Below are 18459 nucleotides of genomic sequence, written 5' to 3'. Positions count from 1 at the left end.
ATAGACACAATGTTCTGGAGTAGCTCAGTGGGTCAGGCAGCCTCACTGGAGAAAAAGAATAAGTGACTTTTTGTGTCACAACCCTTCTTCAGACTGAGTCGGGGGAGAAGGAAACTATAAAGATGAAAAGGTACAGAACAAATCACAGCCGGCACCGATGAAAGGTGGAGCCCACAATGGTACATTATTGGCTGTGGAAGAATTGATAATGAAGGGATACGAACAATAGCAAGATGACACATGTGGGGAGGGACAGAGAGAGAGAGATGGAATGCAAGGGATACTTGAAATTAGATAAATAAACATTCATACTATAACCAGAATCAGTAACTCTGATATAAGAGGTAGTAGGAACATTTATGGAATTTATGATTAAGGAAGTGGGAAGATGCATTTGGGGGATAAGGCATAGTTAATGTGGATTTCTGGAGAACATGGATAGGTGACGTTTCAGGTCAGGACGAAAGGGTGGGACGTCCAAAGAAGGTGTCTTGACCCAAAGCATCACCTAGGTAGTTTTACCGGTTCTAGGTAGCTTCTCACCAATCACCCCCCCCCCCCCCCCCCCCCACACACACACACAATTTCAACTGCACACTCCCCCTCTTACATCTCCTGTGCCCCATCTAGACTCTCACTTTTTCTCCCTTCCCCCTTCTGTGGATAGGGTGAGCTGCTTTAAATACCTAGAAGTCCACATCACGGAGGATCTGACATGGACAGCACACACTGCCGCGCTGCCTTCAGTGCTTCTACTCTGGGGCTGTAGAAAGCATCTTGTCCGGCAACATCACAATCTGGTTTGGGAACTGCTCTGCCCAGGACAGGAAGGCTCTGCAGAGAGGAGTGCGTTCGGCCGAACGCACTATGGGAACTACACTCTCCCCCCTCCCCCCTGCAGGACCTATACACTAGGACGTGCAGATCCAGAGCCAGCAACATTATGGGGGACCCCTACCACCCCAGCAATGGACTGTCAGGCAAATGCCTCCGCTGTCATGCTATAAAAACAGAGAGGATGAGACAGAGTTTCTTCCCACAGGCCATCGGGACTGTAAACTCTGATATCACCAGGTACTAATTTACTGTAGTAATTTACTGTTGTGTTGTGTCTCTTGTAAAACAATATTTCTAACATGTAAATACTGATTCTGTTCTATTCTGTTCCGTAGTTTTTGCAGTATTCGCAGGCATTGCCACTTTCATTTCACCACATCTTGTATGTGTGTGTGACAAATAAAGTTGACTTGACTTGACCCCCGTCACTTTCCTTCCTCTGGTTTTACAGTCTGCAACTCTTCAAACCTGTTCACACCTTATTTTCTTATTGCTGGCCTTTGTTCCAACCATCTGCTTATCAAAGCCCGTCTCACCTGTTGACCTATTCCACCTTTTTATTTCAGATTTTCCAGCATTTGCGTCTTTAATTGTTATTTTTAAGCTTCATACCATTCTCCAGAGATGCTGCCTGACTGACCCGCTGTTACTCCAGCACTTTGTGTGCTGTTGTGCATTAATCAGCAGACTGCAGGTAGACACAAAATGCTGGAGTAACTCAGCGGGACAAGCAGCATCTCCGGTGAGAAGGAATGGGTGACGTTCCTTCTCTCCAGAGATGCTGCCTGTCCCGCTGAGTTACTCAAGCATTTTGTGTCGACCTTCGATTTAAACCAGCATCTGCAGTTCTTTCCTACACAATCAGCATCTGCAGTTCCTTGAAGTGTTTCAGCAATTTGTATACTCCTCACTGGATTGACCCTACATCGGGATTCATTTTGTCAATTCACTCTCATTTACCACCCATTACAGTTTTATCCACCAAAATAGTTCCTTCGAAATTGTTCCCTGGTCGCCGATCACAATAAAAGGCAAAGGCGGAGTTTGAGGGAGAGTTTCGTTTACACCACTCAAGCGAATAACGTCGCTGTTTTTCTATTCAGATCGACTGCCTGCTTGTGGCGCTGACACTGTGCGTGAGAAGCGAAAGTGAAACTGACCAGCGCTAAACAAAATACAAACGTACTGCCCCGGGATCAGCGCCCAGAGAGCAGACCCGGCCCAATACCCCAGGCACTAATTCCAATCATTACCCAGATTGGAAAATCGACTCCCAAGGTGGAAGAGAAGTGGAGAGAGAAAATAATACTCATTTTTGTTCTATTATTTGCAATATATAATACATTTAAAAATGTTATTAAATATAATTTTCAAATCTTTAACTAAATATAAAGAAAACAGACTAATGAGCTTGAAAATATTAATTCAATTTTATAATTCTTCCATTATCTGTAAATCACTTAAACTAGAATCAGAAATATTGATTCCTGCATAATACCGATTTATGGCGTTTTTTTTGCATGAAATACAAGCAGTTTTTTTATAAAAAACATCTGTAGTTCCTTATTTCTACACAGAGCGATGCTACCTGACCCACTAAGTTACTCCAGCACTTTGTATCAAATACGTAGATTGCTGTGCATCCCACACGCTTTGGTGACATTACAGATTGCCTCAATATATAATTTACTGCGTGTCAATTTGAGATACAACAACATCCTGCAGCACACAGGATTTTACCCGCATATCTGTTCCCCCTTACCAGGTGGTTTTCCATCGACTCTCCTGAAAATCTTCCCGCTGGACAACACAACGACTGTGCATCCGCTCCGGCAGCAAAGGTGCCGGATCTGCTCGGTGCCCAGAACATCCCCCAAGTCGGAGCAACGTTCGGGCTGCAAGCCCGTCTCCCAGTTGTACAGCATCGCCCCTTCGTGACACTGCAAACGATCCGGTTAAAGTGTGAAAGAAATGAGATGAAACCTCAGTGTCAGGTTATAAAGTGTCACTTTATCATCACGTGGGGGGGGAGTCCCGCCCTCAGGCCCCGCCCCAAACATCCCCGTCCACCAATGGCATCTCCAGGAGGCAGGTGAGGGGGAATCCCTCTCTGGGGTATTTCACACGGGAGCCGCTTCTCACCCCCTGGCAACGAGTCCTGTGCTCAAGTGAACACTAATGTTACTCAACGAGCTTACAAGGAAAGCACACCAATGCTTCTTGATTAGTACATGTGTTAGAGGTTATGGGGAGAAGGCAGGAAAATGGGGTTAGGAGGCAGAGATAGATCAGCCATGATTGAATGGCGGAGTAGACTTGATGGGCTGAATGGCCTAATTCTACACCTATTCCTCATGACCTTATGACAACTCTCACCAACTTCTACAGATGTTCCATGGAAAGCTTTTTATCGAGACAACTTGGTTTGGGAACAACTCCATCCAAGACCACAAGAAATTTCAGAGAATAGCGGACACAACCCAGACCATCACACCAACCAACCTCCCTTCCATTGACTCAATTTATACCTCACTTTGCCTCGGCAAGGCCAGCAGCATTATCAAGGACGTGTCGCATCACGGCCAATCCCTCGTCTCCCTTCTGGAAAAAGGTATAGAAGTGTGAAAACACACACCTCCATATTCAGGGACAATTTCTTCCCTGCTGTTATCAGGCAACTGAACCATCCTAACACAATTAGAAAGCAGTCCAAAACTACTATCTACCTCATTGGAGTCCCTCGGACTATCTTTGATCAGATTTTACCGACTTTATCTCGCACTAAATGTTATTTCCTTATCATCTATCTGTACACCGTGGGTGGCTCGGTTGTAATCATGTATTGTCTTTCTGCTAAATGGTTAACACGCAACAAAAGCTTTTTGTTGTAACTCGGTCTACGTGAACTAAACCAAATAAACCAAACTGAAAGGGAGAAACAAAGAACCACAGATGCTGGTTGATATTGAAAAACACACAAAGTGCTGGGGTCACACACCAGCTCTGGAGAACATGGGTAACCTCTGCATTGCCTCTCTCTTGCAGGTACTGTCACAATATTTAAAAAACATTTATATAGGTACATGGATAAGATAGGTTTAGAGGAAAATGGACCAAAAACAGGCAGCTGGGATCAGTGTAGATGGGACATGCTGGTCGGCATGGGCACTCTATGATTCTGATTCTATATCTAATAGAGCAAAATATTAAACTTCAGTATTTCCTCCTCGAGTTGACCTGCTCTGTAATTGAGTTTTGTTTCCAATTCCACCCAGTGTTTTCCTACATTTCTTTCATGCTTTCAGTTTCAGTTTCATCATTCTTGCTGAACTCCAGCCATAAGGATTGGAAATGGAAACCAAGCTATCACACTGGAAAGGAAACAAGTCACAGATGATGCACAGTGGCACACCCTTGCCTCTGGGTCACAAGTCCGTCAGTTCAAATCCCACTCTTGGACTCAAATTGAACTGACACCAATGCAGTCCCGACCGAAGCGCCGCCACACAGCCAGAAGGACCATCTTTTGGATAATGTTTAGGTTTAAGTTTATTATTGTCACATGTATTAATGTATAATGATAAGCCTTAGTTTAGGTATGTTACAGTACTTACCTTCAACGGCGCTGTAATTCTGCCACTGGCCGTGTGTGCTATTTTTGGCGCGTTTGGGGGGGGGGGGGGGGGGGGGGGGGGGGTGGCGGGATTAAAACGGGGTTTTTCCGCCCTGGTCCTGGATTATATTTTGTTGGAGTGCAAGATGTTGCTAAAGAATCGTTCCTACGGCTGTTCTGTGTGGGTTTTTTTTTAATTCACCCGACAAGATAATCGCTGGAATGATTTTATAATCAACTTCTGAAGCTTCAATGCCGACAACGGGGACGGATTTTATGGAGGACCAGGTAAAAGAAAGTAGTTTATTTTTATGTATAAAAGTGTTTCTTAAAATGTATTTAATTCACATTTTAAGTTGCGAAACGGTGATTTTTCTCCCTGAAGACCTGGCAGTGTACTTGCCGCCGATATGGGGGACTAAACTCACCGCAAACCGCAACTTTCCAAATGGTCCAGTTCCAGAAAATCCCATTCGCAAGCTGATTTAAATGGCCATTAATTTACAGGTATTAAACATTAAATTCCTTCCATTTGGCCTATAAACCCATGACAATGAGATTTAAAAATTGTGTTATATTCTGAATGATTGTGTGAATGTTATTTGGACACTTAGGCTATTTAAAAATGTTAATCTATTCTTAAGAAATGGATAGATTTTAGATCTAGTAATTGAATTTTGTAATTAGCTACAATTAGGTAACTAACTAATTATATGCTTTAATTTCAAGTCATCTAAGTAAGATTGTTTCATATTTGTTTCAGAATGCTTTAATCTATAATAACTGAAAATTTCTTTCAGTTCTCTTAAATATTAAGAAAGTTATCGGCCTTTAAATGTTCTCGATCACAGCTTTTGTGTTAAGTCAATGAAAAAGCAATAGGGAACAAGATGCCAATTTCCGAGTATGAAAATGGCCATAACGTTTTTAATACTGAAGATATGAAAGTGAATTAGGTGTCAAATTAAACTTTGTTTTATGCTTTATCTGATGGGATAAATTAAAGACTTGATTTTTTAAATCTCAAAATTTTGTAACATTGCAACTTAGTTTGCAGCTGTATAAGCCATTGGCGAGACCAAACTTGGAAGAGTTTACTTTTAAATCAATTAATTTTATTATTGGCACAGGTACCAAAGTAGTGAAAAGCTTTTTTTGGTGTGCTATCCCGTCAAATCACACCATGACTACAATCATATACAAGTTAAGGGTTGAACGATGCAAGAATTACAATGTTCTGGTGCAATCTTACCACTTTCAAGCCCCAAGTCTCTGAAATCAAGCCTGATACTGGACTCCGGAGATATGTTTTTTTTTTTTTTTTTTTTTAAAGACTTTAGAGATGCAGTGTGGAAACAGAGCTCGATAGCACTGTGATCAGAAATCCCAATGTAAGCTGGGTTTGTTTTCAATTGCATAAAATAAACTGCAGTATTTGTGCAAGGAAATAGACAGACAATGTTTCGCGTTGGGACCTTCCCTTCATACCGAGGATGCAGCCTGACCCACTAATTTCTTCCAGCACTTGGGTTTTTGCTCAAGATCCCAGTATTTGCAAATTCTTGCATCTCCATTCCCTTTGAATGCTTTGCTCTTAGCTAATATGATGACCAAAAACTACTTAAAGTATTCTCATAATTACAGCGCAAGAAAAAGCCATTTGGCCCTAATGCGTTGGCCTATTCCCTTAATTTGAACAGATTATCAGCAGCTTTTAATGTTCAATTATACCTTCCCAGTTCTTATAAAAGGTTATCAAACTGAAATATGAACAAATTCACTTTCCACAGATGCTACCTGGTCTGCTGAATGTATGATTGTATTTAATGTTTTTACACTGGTGATGATTAACAGTGATGACGATACATTACTTTCGCATTTACCTCTGTACCCAAGCACAGTGAATATATATATATTTTTTGCAAACAATCTAATTAAATCATACTCCAGACAAGCATAATCATAGATAAGCACAAAGTGCAACAAATGAAGTGTAATAGTAGACATCACCGAGACAGTACACAAAGAGTTGCCACGTTTCTGGCGACAACAAAGTTTCAGAGTTCCTAAGAGCGCAGCCTTATCTTGGCCTTCAAGGCCCGTTGTCATGGCAACACCGATCCTCTCCTCCATCTGCCGCCATTTTGAAAACAGACTTTTGCCCGCCGTCGCAGTCCTCCTCACCAGTTTCCGGTCTTCAGAGTCGAACAGGAGACGAGTCTCGGATGACACCAGGTGGGTTCCCAGTTGCTGCCCGTTGGGTCATTCCTTTCTTTTAGTGTATTTATTCAGCATCTCTTTATGTGCCTCCATGAATTGGCAGGTCTCAGTAGCATAAAAATCCAAAGGATGATCCAGCAAAATGTTCCAAGGATAGGCAGTACATCAACATAGTCCACACACTGACACCAATGAGCCATGGCATTTTCTGATCGTACAAAGTGGGTGTTTTAACCAAATTACCAACCATGTGAAGGCACAGCAGTCAGTAGAGCTGCCTCACAGCTCCTGGTTCAGTCCTGACCCCAAACCTTGCATGTTCTCTCTGTGGGGTTTCCTACGGGGGCTCTGGATTTGTTCCACATCCTGATGACGTGCTGTTAGGTTAATTGTCTACGGCAACACATTTTAAAAATAATTTAAGGTGACAATATTTAGTTTAGTTTAGTTTAGAGATACAGCGTGGAAATAGGCCCTTCGGCCCACCGAGTCCGCGCCGACCAGCAATCACCCCATATACTCACATTATCCTACACACTAGGGCAATTTACAATTGTACCAAAGCCAATTAACCTACAAACCTGTGTGAGGAAGGGTCTCGACCCGAAATATCACCTATTCCTTCACTCCAGAGATGCTACCTCACCCGCTGAGTTTCTCCAGCATTTTTGTCTACCTTCGATTTTTCCAGCATTTGCAAATCTTTCTTAAACCTGTGTGAGGAAACGGGCACCCAGAGAAAACCAAAGCAGGTCACGGGGAGAACATGCAAACACCACACAGACAGCACCCATAGTCGGGATCAAACCCAGGTCTCTGGCGCTGCAAGGCAGCGACTGTGCCGCCCTGAGAAATAGATAAAGCTGGGTATAGGGAAATGAGAAAGGTAATGAGACCAAAGGGATTATTCGAAGACCTGATGGGCCAAAGGGCCTCCTAAATAGTTGCAAAATAAACTTCCTTTAAGAGGGTAGAAGAAATTACACACCAATTTCAAAATCAGCTCTGTTCATACACACGTTTGACAACACTTTGCTTTACAACATGAACATAACAGAGGTTTCCAGTCTTGAACATTGCCACCAGATTCAGGGACAATTTCTTCCCAGCTGTTCCTAGTCTTAGATATAAATGCAGGTGTGGATCATTGGATAGGGTGTCATTGCTAATGTTTCTTCCATTAAAAGCTGAAGTCTCTTTTGCTGAGTAGCTTCATTCTTTATTAAGATTTTTCATGGATTTGATAGCGGTCACCAGTTTTGTTCTCAGAGATTTTGGACTGGTATACTTTGGAAGATACAAGGTGTCAAAACAAGTGGCTGCCTCTGGATAATCATCTTCAGTCAACACACATGAAGAGATTCTTATCTTCAAGCACTTCATTCCCATCACTGGAATTCGGTCAGATCCGAAGATAAATGCTGAGAAAGGAACATTATTAGAAGCTATGTTATATGATTCAGAAAAGTACATTCCACATATACATATATTTTGGCTGCACAGTGGTGCAGCTGGTAGACCTGCTACCTCACAGCGGCAGAGACCCACGTTTGATTCTGATCTTGGGTCCTGTCTGTGTGGAGTTTGCACGTTTTTTTTTTTGCGACTGTGTGATTTTCCCCGAGTCCTCTGGTTTCCTCCCACTTCCCAAACAGTTGCAAGTTTGCAGGTTACTGGTTTCTGTAAAATACCCCACAGAGTTTAGAGAGTGGATGGGAAAGTGGGATAATGTAGAACTAGTGTGAATGGGTGATCGACGTGGACTCGGTAGACCAAAGGGCATGTTTCTATGCTGTATATTTCAATCATTCCACCAATCAATTAATCAATAATCAGTAAATCATTCAATATTCTTACAAATCAGCATTTGAGATTGACATGCAAGAAACAAAAAAAGGTGAATGCTACATCATAAGCACACAGTCTGATCATAAACCACAGGAACAGGCCCTTCGACTCTACAAATCTGTGCTGACCCTCAAACACACTCATCCCATTTTATTCTACTCACTCACACTCACCACCTCCCCCCAAGAGGCCAATCAACCTAGTGTGTCGTCAATGAACCCCAACAGTCCTTTCATGTTAGACAGAGGTCTACCTACACCTCCTCCAACCTCATCTATTTAGATTCTTAGATCACTGGGATCTGTTTGGGGGTAAGGGGGAGATTGCATCTTAACAGGTGTGGGACCAGCATTCTGTCAGGCAGGTTTGCCACTGCTACACGGGTGGTTTTAAACTGAATAAGGGGGGTGGGGTGTCGAATGAGATAGTGGAGGATGGAGTTAAAGGGAAATGGTTTCTTAAATGTGTGAGCATAGAGACAGAGGGGTGTAAAATGAGGGTAGAAGCAATAGGTAGCAAGGTGAAAAGTAAAAGTGGCAGGCAGACAAAACCAGGGCAAACATCCAAAAGGGCCACTTTTGAACATAATTGTATAAGGGGTAAGATGTTGTAAAAACAAGCCTGAAGGCTTTGTGTCTCAATGCAAGGAGCATTCGTAATAAGGTGGATGAGTTGAATGTGCAGATAGCTATTAATGACTATGATATAGTTGGGATCACGGAGACATGGCTCCAGGGTGACCAAGGCTGGGAGCTGAACATCCAGGGATATTCAATATTCAGGAGGGATAGAGAGAAAGGAAAAGGTGGTGGGATAGCGTTGCTGATTAGAGAGGAGATTAACGCAATGGAAAGGAAGGACATTAGTTTGGAGGATGTGGAATCGGTATGGGTAGAGCTGCGAAACACTAAGAGGCAGAAAACGCTGGTGGGTGTTGTGTACAGGCCACCTAACAGTAGTAGTGAAGTTGAAGATGGTATCAAACAGGAAATTAGAAATGCGTGCGACAAAGGCAAAACAGTTATAATGGGTGACTTCAATCTACATATAGATTGGGTGAATCAAATTGGTAGGGGTGCTGAGGAAGAGGACTTCTTGGAATGTATGTGGGATAGTTATCTAAATCAACATGTAGAGGAACCAACGAGAGAGCAGGCTATTTTAGACTGGGTATTGAGTAATGAGGAAGGATTAGTTAGCAGTCTTGTTGTACGTGCCCCCTTGGGCAAGAGTGACCATAATATGGTTGAGTTCTTCATTAGGATGGAGAGTGACATTGTTAATTCAGAAACAATGGTTCTGAACTTAAAGAAAGGTAACTTTGAGGGTATGAGACGTGAATTGGCCAAGATTGACTGGCAATTAATTCTAAAAGGGTTGACGGTGGATATGCAATGGAAGACATTTAAAGACTGCATGGATGAACTACAAAAATTGTTCATCCCAGTTTGGCAAAAGAATAAATCAGGGAAGGTAGTGCATCCGTGGATAACAAGGGAAATCAGGGATAGTATCAAAGCGAAGGATGATGCGTACAAATTAGCCAGAAAAAGCAGCATACCGGAGGACTGGGAGAAATTCAAAGACCAGCAGAGGAGGACAAAGGGCTTAATTAGGAAAGGAAAAATAGATTATGAAAGAAAACTGGCAGGGAACATAAAAAGTGACTGCAAAAGTTTTTATAGATATGTGAAAAGAAAGAGATTAGTTAAAACAAATGTAGGTCCCTTGCAGTCAGAAACAGGTGAGTTGATCATGGGGAACAAGGATATGGCGGACCAATTGAATAACTACTTTGGTTCCATCTTCACTAAGGAAGACAAATAATCTGCCGGAAATAGCAGCAGATTGCGGGTCAAAGGAGTTGGAGGAATTTAGTGAAATCCAGGTTAGTCTGGAAGTGGTGTTGGGTAAATTGAATGGATTAAAGGCCGATAAATCCCCAGGGCCAGATAGGCTGCATCCCAGAGTACTTAAGGAAGTAGCTCCAGAAATAGTGGATGCATTAGTAATAATCTTTCAAAACTCTTTAGATTCTGGAGTAGTTCCTGAGGATTGGCGGGTAGCAAGCGCAACCCCACTTTTTAAGAAGGGAGGGAGAGAGAAAACGGGGAATTACAGACCAGTTAGTCTAACATCGGTAGTGGGGGGAAACTGCTAGAGTCAGTTATTAAAGACGGGATAGCAGCACATTTGGAAAGTGGTGAAATCATTGGACAAAGTCAGCAAGGATTTACGAAAGGTAAATCATGTCTGACGAATCTTATGGAATTTTTCGAGGATGTAACTAGTAGCGTGGATAGGGGAGAACCAGTGGATGTGGTGTATCTGGACTTCCAGAAGGCTTTCGACAAGGTCCCACATAAGAGATTAGTATACAAACTTAAAGCACATGGCATTGGGGGTTCAGTATTGATGTGGATAGAGAACTGTCTGGCAAACAGGAAGCAAAGAGTAGGAGTAAACGGGTCCTTTTCACAATGGCAGGCAGTAACTAGTGGGGTACCGCAAGGCTCAATGCTGGGACCCCAGCTATTTACAATATATATTAATGATCTGGATGAGGGAATTGAAGGCAATATCTCCAAGTTTGCGGATGACACTAAGCTGGGGGGCAGTGTTAGCTGTGAGGAGGATGCTAGGAGACCGCAAGGCGACTTGGATAGGCTGGGTGAGTGGGCAAATGTTTGGCAGATGCAGTATAATGTGGATAAATGTGAGGTTATCCATTTTGGTGGCAAAAACAGGAAAGCAGACTATTATCTAAATGATGGCCGACTAGGAAAAGGGGAGATGCAGCGAGACCTGGGTGTCATGGTACACCAGTCATTGAAAGTAGGCATGCAGGTGCAGCAGGCAGTGAAGAAAGCGAATGGTATGTTAGCTTTCATAGCAAAAGGATTTGAATATAGGAGCAGGGTGGTTCTACTGCAGTTGTACAGGGTCTTGGTGAGACCATACCTGGAGTATTGCGTACAGTTTTGGTCTCCAAATCTGAGGAAGGACATTATTGCCATAGAGGGAGTGCAGAGAAGGTTCACCAGACTGATTCCTGGGATGGCAGGACTGTCTTATGAAGAAAGACTGGATAGACTTGGTTTATACTCTCTAGAATTTAGGAGATTGAGAGGGGATCTTATAGAAACTTACAAAATCCTTAAGGGGTTGGACAGGCTAGATGCAGGAAGATTGCTCCCGATGTTGGGGAAGTCCAGGACAAGGGGTCACAGCTTAAGGATAAGGGGGAAATCCTTTAAAACCGAGATGAGAAGAACTTTTTTCACAGAGAGAGTGGTGAATCTCTGGAACTCTCTGCCACAGAGGGTAGTTGAGGCCAGTTCATTGGCTATATTTAAGAGGGAGTTAGATGTGACCCTTGTGGCTAAGGGGATCAGAGGGTATGGAGAGAAGGCAGGTACGGGATACTGAGTTGGATGATCAGCTATGACCATATTGAATGGCGGTGCAGGCTCGAAGGGCCGAATGGCCTACTCCTGCACCTTATTTCTATGTTTCTATTAATTTCTATCTACTGTATCCGTTGTTCAAGCTGTGGACTCTCATACGTCGGCGAAACCAAATGTAGACTGGCCGGTCGTTTCACTGAACAACTTTGCTCAGTCCGCCTGGATCTACCTGATCTCCAGGTTGCCAAACACTTGAATTCCTCTTCCTATTCCCACACTGACCATTCTGTCCGAAACCTCCTCCACTGTCAGAGTGAGGCCAAACGCAAATTGGAGGAACAAGATCTCATATTTCACTTGGGCAGCTTACAGCCCAGTGGTATGAATATTGATTTCTCTAACTTCAAGTAATCCTTGCATTCCCTCTCTCTCCATCCCTCTCCCACACACATCGTACCAATTTCAGTCGTCTTGTTGAGTGTCATTGTCTGTACTCATTCTCACCTAACACACAGCTATCAATGGCCTGTTTCCTCTATCATGGTTACTTTTTTGCCTATCTTTCAATTATTTATTCTATATCGCTCGAGATCACCGTCTATATCTTTCGATTCCCTTTCCCCAGATTGATTCTCAGTTAAACAAAGGGTCTTGACACAAAATGTCACCTATTCCTTTTCTCCGGAGATGCTGTTTGACCCGTTGAGTTATTCCAGCTGTTTCTGTCCATCTTTGGCCAATCAACCTAGCAACCCATACATCATGGTGACGTGGGAAGGAAACAGAGCTTCTGTTGGAAACCCATATGGTCACCTGGAGAACATGCAAACTCTGCATTGAGAGGACTCGAGGTCAGGATTGAACTTGGGTCACTGGAGGTGGGGAATAGCAGTTCTACCAGTAGAACCACTGTTGCTCTTAAACATTCCCTCAAACCTTGTTGATAAAGGCAAGGGGACAAAATCTTCATCCCTTCACTTCAATAATCCTCTACCCCATCTGCTCCAAGGACTTTTCCATCATTCCAGTCTCCAGTGACTCAATGGCTACTGTCCAATAGCTCAAATATTGATCGAAACAAAGAGCTTTGAAAGATTGAGTATGCCCCATATCTGCCCCAGTCTCTCAGACAACTTGCATGCAGGTAAAATAAGTCTAAAATAACCTACTGAATAATGAAAGGTCTACATAGTGTGGATGTGGAAAGGATGTTTCCAATAGTGAGAGAGTCTAGAACCAAAGGGCACAGCCTTAGAATAAAAGGACGTATCTTCAGAAAGGAGAGGAGGAATTTCTTTAGTCAGAGGGTGGTGAATCTGTGGAATTCATTATGGTTGTGAAGGTCAAGTCAATGGGTATTTTTAAATCAACGATTGACAGGTACATGGATAGGAAAGGTTTAGAGGGATAGGATCGAAGGGCCTCTTCTTGTTCTGTATTGTTCAATGTTCTATGTTATATGTCCTGTATGGGCCAACGTGGGCAGGTGGGACTGGTGTAGATGGGGCAAGCTGGGCCGAAGGGCCTGTTTCCGTGCAGTATGACTCAACCTATTTGATTGGAAAGGGCGTCAAAGGTTATAGGGAGAAGGCAGGAGAATGGGGCTGAGAGGGAAAAAAATGATCAGCCATGATCAAATGAAAAATAGAATCGATGGGCCGAATGGCCCAATCCTACTCCTGTGTCTTCTGGTTCTACACGGGAGACCCCCTCCCTTGCATTACATTCACCTTTGGATCACCTTAACAATAAGAACACCTGCATCAGGATATTATTCATTGAATACAACTCAGCATTCAGAACCATAATATCAAGTAAGCTGATTTTTTGTTTTAGAGATACAGCATGGAAACAGGCCCTTTGGTCTACCAAGTGCAGACAGACCAGCGATCACTCATGCACTAATTTTATTGTACACTAGGAACAATATACAGAAGCCAATCAACCTGCAAACCTGCGTGTCTTTGGAATGTGCGAGGAAACCGGAGCTCCCGGAGAAAACCCACGCGGTCACAGGGAGAACGCACAAACTCAGTACAGACAGCACCTGTAGTCAGGATCGAACCAGGGTCTCTGCTGCTGTATGGAGCCAATTCTACCACTGTGCCATTCTGCCACACTTTACCACCCACTACTGCCACCTCCAAGCTTCTACACCTTGGCTTTGGGGCCTCCATCTGCAACTGACTTCTGGACATCCAGACGTCAGTCAGTTAGAATTAGTCATAACATTTCCTCCAGCACTGGTGCTCCTCAGGGTCTAGTGCTTAGTCCCCTGCTCTACTCCTGTAACACCGATGGCTGTACGGCCTCGTACAGCACCAACCTCATCATTGCCCATGATGCCACTACTGTCTGCCTGACAAAGGATAACAATGAGACGGGGAATAGATCAAGAACCTTGTGGCATGATGTCTGAACAAGAACCTAGCCTTTAACACCATCATGGCAAAAGAGTTGGTTGTTGACCTAAGGAAGTGGGGGGGGGGGGGGGGGGGGACACAATATCAACCTAATCTTGCCTAACCTGAAACAGACTATTTCATCATTACAGGATTTCAAACACATTTCATTGATTATAAAGAACATCCTTAAAGAATGTGAAATATGTTATCTTGATTGAATTGATTAAAATATAATTGTAATTGTAATTGTAAATCTTTATTGTCATTTCCTGAGTATTTGCATACCCAGAGGAAACAAAAAAACGTTGCTCAACCAGTGTCCATTCAGTTTGCATTAAAAAATAAATAGGAATTAAAATTAAAAAATACATGTCATGAACAAATTTAACACTCTACTAAACATTCAAGCATGGAAACAGGCCCTTTGACCCACAGAGTCCACGCTGACCAACAATCACCTGTTAACACTAATTGTATGTTATCCCATTTGCGCGCCAATGCATTAGGGGCAACTTCGAAAGGCCAATTAACCCACAAACCCGCATAGAAACGGGCCCTATGGCCCTCGGAATCTGCGCTGACCAATGATTACCCATACACAAGTTCTACCCTACACACTAGGGACAATTTACAGAAGCCAATTAACCTACAAACCTGCACATCTTTGGAATGTGGCTTGCAAACGGAGAACCCGGAGAAAACCCACATGGTCACAGGGAGAATGTACAAACTCTGGATGAAACTGGAACACCTGGAGGAAATTTGGTCACAGGGAGTGCATGCAAACTCTACACAGACAGTACCCAAGGTCAGAATCTAAGTCGGGTCTCTGAATGCACATCTTTCTGTTTGTATGGTCAAGGTGTCAGAGATTTTACCCTAGTACAGCCTAGATTTAGTTTTCACAACGAACCACCTTGTTCTTGTTTCCTCACTAAAATAATTGGTTCTACATAACTTGTTGAATTACTCTATGTAAGATCACATGTAGTTAATCTCGGTTGAGCAACTGGATGAGGGGGTGGGTTGGGTCTTTTATTAAAAACCAGAAGAGCAGACAAGCCCTTCGAGCGATGATCACAATAGAGCTACGACCCCTTTTGGAAGTAGTTGAACCCATCTTAACACTGAGATATTTTCAGAGCTCAGGGAGGTACTTACAGAGGAATAGTTTCTTCTCGTCCAAAGTCATTTTATGGAAAACCTTCCAGAATATCTTGATGGTTGGGTGTGATATGTGGTATCCTTGATAGGTTGTAATCTGTGGAAAACATCATTAGTGTTTATAGACCCACAAATGGGAGGGAGACTAATGGCAAAAGCCTTTAATTTAGCTAAGTGCTGCTAACATTGTTCCCGATGTTGGGGAAGTCCAGGACAAGGGGTCACAGCTTAAGGATAAGGGGGAAATCCTTTAAAACTGAGATGAGAAAACCTTGTTTCACACAGAGAGTGGTGAATCTCTGGAACTCTGTCAAAGAGGGTAGTTGAGGCCAGTTCATTGGCTATATTTAAGAGGGAATTAGATGTGGCCCTTGTGGCTAAAGGGATCAGAGGGTATGGAGAGAGGGCAGGTACGGGATACTGAGTTGGATGATCAGCCATGATAATATTGAATGGCGGTGCAGGCTCGAAGGGCCGAATGGCCTACTCCTGCACCTAATTTCTATGTTTCTATGTAACTGGCTACCAAATGAAAAATTGAGACTGAGCTAATCAAGGGGAAATTTATTCAGATCTTCAATGATTTGGACAGAGGTATCAAAAAATAGGAGGGCGTAGGCTTAAAGTGAGAGGAAGGAGTTTTAAAGGGGATCTGAGACGCAAGTTTTTTTCCCGCACAGCTAGAGGTTGATATATAGAATGTGCTGCCAGAGGAAGCGGTGGAACTACAAACTGTAGATCAAACAGTATTGCTGATTTGATCGGTGTCTGGTTTTGCTGCTGATGACCTGATCCATAATCCATGTCAGGTTTTCCACACCACCACCTTGTGGCATGCGGGCACCAATGCTTTTTAGTTTTACTAAATCCCACTTAGGCGATTTTTCAGCAGACCGTTTGTGGCACTCGCGTGAAAAACCGGGAACTGGAACGGAACTGTCAGAGTGGAGCACACACACACAAACACATCGCAAAGGCGGGGCCAGGGAAAGCGGGGTATTAGTGGAAACTCTACTGTGTTTATGGAATTAAACAATACTGAAGACACTTTTGGTGTGTAAATTGTTCATTGTGCATTGAAATAGGTTTCTCTGTGCTTCATAAGAAGTTCCTCTGATGCATCAATCAATCAAGATTTATTCATCACATACATAATAAAGTGCAGTGAATTGTGATCACAGTGCCATTCGTGGGAACATGATGTGTACAAGATGGATGCCATTTTTCCCAGTGCAACAATACTGAATAGCAATTATGATTTTCAAACCTGCTCCAGCATTTTCCAGTCATAATCATTACTTCCAATCAACACGTCCCTCAGCTCTTGAGGATGGAAGTATTTCATCAAATTTTCATCCAAAATCTGAAAGAATCCTCTTCTAAATTCATCAAAGGGTTTTTGGATTGAAGTTTTGAATATGTAATCCATGCAGGCTTCTACAAATATCTCCCTTTGATAACAAAGATGACAACATTTCTCATTTTGATTACATAGATTCCAAAACATTTCTGATTACAAAATGTAACATGCGACAAAATGTTCAATGCAAAGACACTTAGTAACAAGGAGCTGTATATGCTGGTTTACCAAAGAAAGACACAGAGTGTTGGAGTTACTCTGATTCCACCACCATCTTTTGTTTGATATTCTCCCACAATATCCTTCTAGCATCACCTTGTAACATTAAACACACAAGATAATTGAAAGCTTTTGTCATTCATCTCGCCACTTCCAAAGTTGTCCACTCAGCTTTGCGCGATTTTGTGATCTGATGAATTAGTCTTAATAGGCTTTGGTGGGATAAATCCACAGACTTTACTTCCTGCCTCAATCCTGGGAATTGATTTAATTGACTGAAAGATACAGCATGGAAACAGGCTCTTCAGCCCTCCATGTCCATGCTGACCATTGATCACTCATTCACACTAGTTCTATGTTATCCCGCTTTCTCATTGACTCCCTCCACACTCGGGTTCATTTACAATTAACCTACAAAGCCATACTTTGGAGCAGTGAACGCAAGAAGCTAGCTGGCTAATTGACGTTAGCTCGTTGGTCCGGTGTGCGTGTGTGTGTGTGTGGTAGTGGCAGCGCCCGCACAAACACATCACGAAAGTACTGAACTATACAGCAGCAATTAACCGTCAATCGATACCCGATGTACTTAAAACGAAACAAAACACTCTCGCAACTCACGTAACGTAACGAAGAGACAACATTCAAAGCTACTCTCTGCACCGACCGGTCAACCGCACAAGCAGTGACCCGGAAGTGATGTCACGTTAAGGCTCTAAAATCCAGTTGACTGTTGCTTCAGTGTTGAATTATAACTCACCGGTTCTTGATAGTCAAAGGTTCGGTTTTGCCATTTGGAATTACTTCAACACATTGCTCTTCCCAGGGCAACTACAAAAAAGAAAAAGATCCCGTTAATAATTGTGTTTGGGTCTAAGTTTACTTAATGGTAATAGCTAACAGTAAGTGATTACAAAAGTGTAAATGAACCATTTTAAGGATGATTACATTTTAAGTTTGGGACAGGAACAGTAATTCTTGGGGATATGCGTCCATAAACAATGATTAGGATGTGGCTTGATTTCATTCAGGGTGACCAAGCCTTGAAAAGATGTTGCGTGTCCCAAATTGTATCAATATTGGAGATACGTTCAGGCGGAGATCAAGCTAATCTTGGGGGTGGATCTACCTCTGGAGCCAGCATTCTTCATACTAGGACAGACTCCAGAAAATATAGATACCAAAAATCAGACATATTTGCTTGGGGTGTTGCTGTTGATTGCAAAGTAGATGATTACAGTGTCATGCAGAAATGTAAAGGCACCAAATGTTCAACAGTGGAGGGAAAGACTGAAAAGTGTATATTTGATGGAAAGCATAACAGCTAAACTCCAGTTAAGGACTGATGCTTTCAACATTATGTGGACACCGATATTACTACAACTGACA

At 42.8% G+C, this 18459-nt stretch overlaps 2 protein-coding genes across 2 annotated transcripts in view; both read right to left on the bottom strand.

Annotated features, from left to right (window-relative positions):
* The window catches only part of LOC129700896 (probable E3 ubiquitin-protein ligase HERC3), a 275970-nt gene extending 273153 nt beyond the window's left edge, over positions 1 to 2817 (bottom strand). The window contains exon 1 of the mRNA XM_055641695.1: positions 2600 to 2817. Within this exon, the coding sequence (XP_055497670.1) occupies positions 2600 to 2762 (163 nt within the window). The 5' untranslated portion in view covers positions 2763 to 2817. The remainder of the gene's footprint in view (positions 1 to 2599) is intronic.
* A 1895-nt stretch (positions 2818 to 4712) lies between these two features.
* The window catches only part of LOC129695552 (probable E3 ubiquitin-protein ligase HERC6), a 17996-nt gene continuing 4249 nt past the window's right edge, over positions 4713 to 18459 (bottom strand). The window contains exons 2-5 of the mRNA XM_055632647.1: positions 17831 to 17901; positions 16762 to 16945; positions 15492 to 15591; positions 4713 to 8091 (exon numbers count right to left, since the gene is read on the bottom strand). Of these exons, the coding sequence (XP_055488622.1) occupies positions 7883 to 8091; positions 15492 to 15591; positions 16762 to 16945; positions 17831 to 17901 (564 nt within the window). The 3' untranslated portion in view covers positions 4713 to 7882. The remainder of the gene's footprint in view (positions 8092 to 15491; positions 15592 to 16761; positions 16946 to 17830; positions 17902 to 18459) is intronic.

Source organism: Leucoraja erinacea, chromosome 1 (assembly GCF_028641065.1).
Source record: "Leucoraja erinacea ecotype New England chromosome 1, Leri_hhj_1, whole genome shotgun sequence".
Lineage (NCBI taxonomy): Eukaryota > Metazoa > Chordata > Chondrichthyes > Rajiformes > Rajidae > Leucoraja > Leucoraja erinaceus.
Note: the sequence above shows the minus strand (reverse complement) of the source record. Positions and strands in the feature narration are given on the sequence as shown.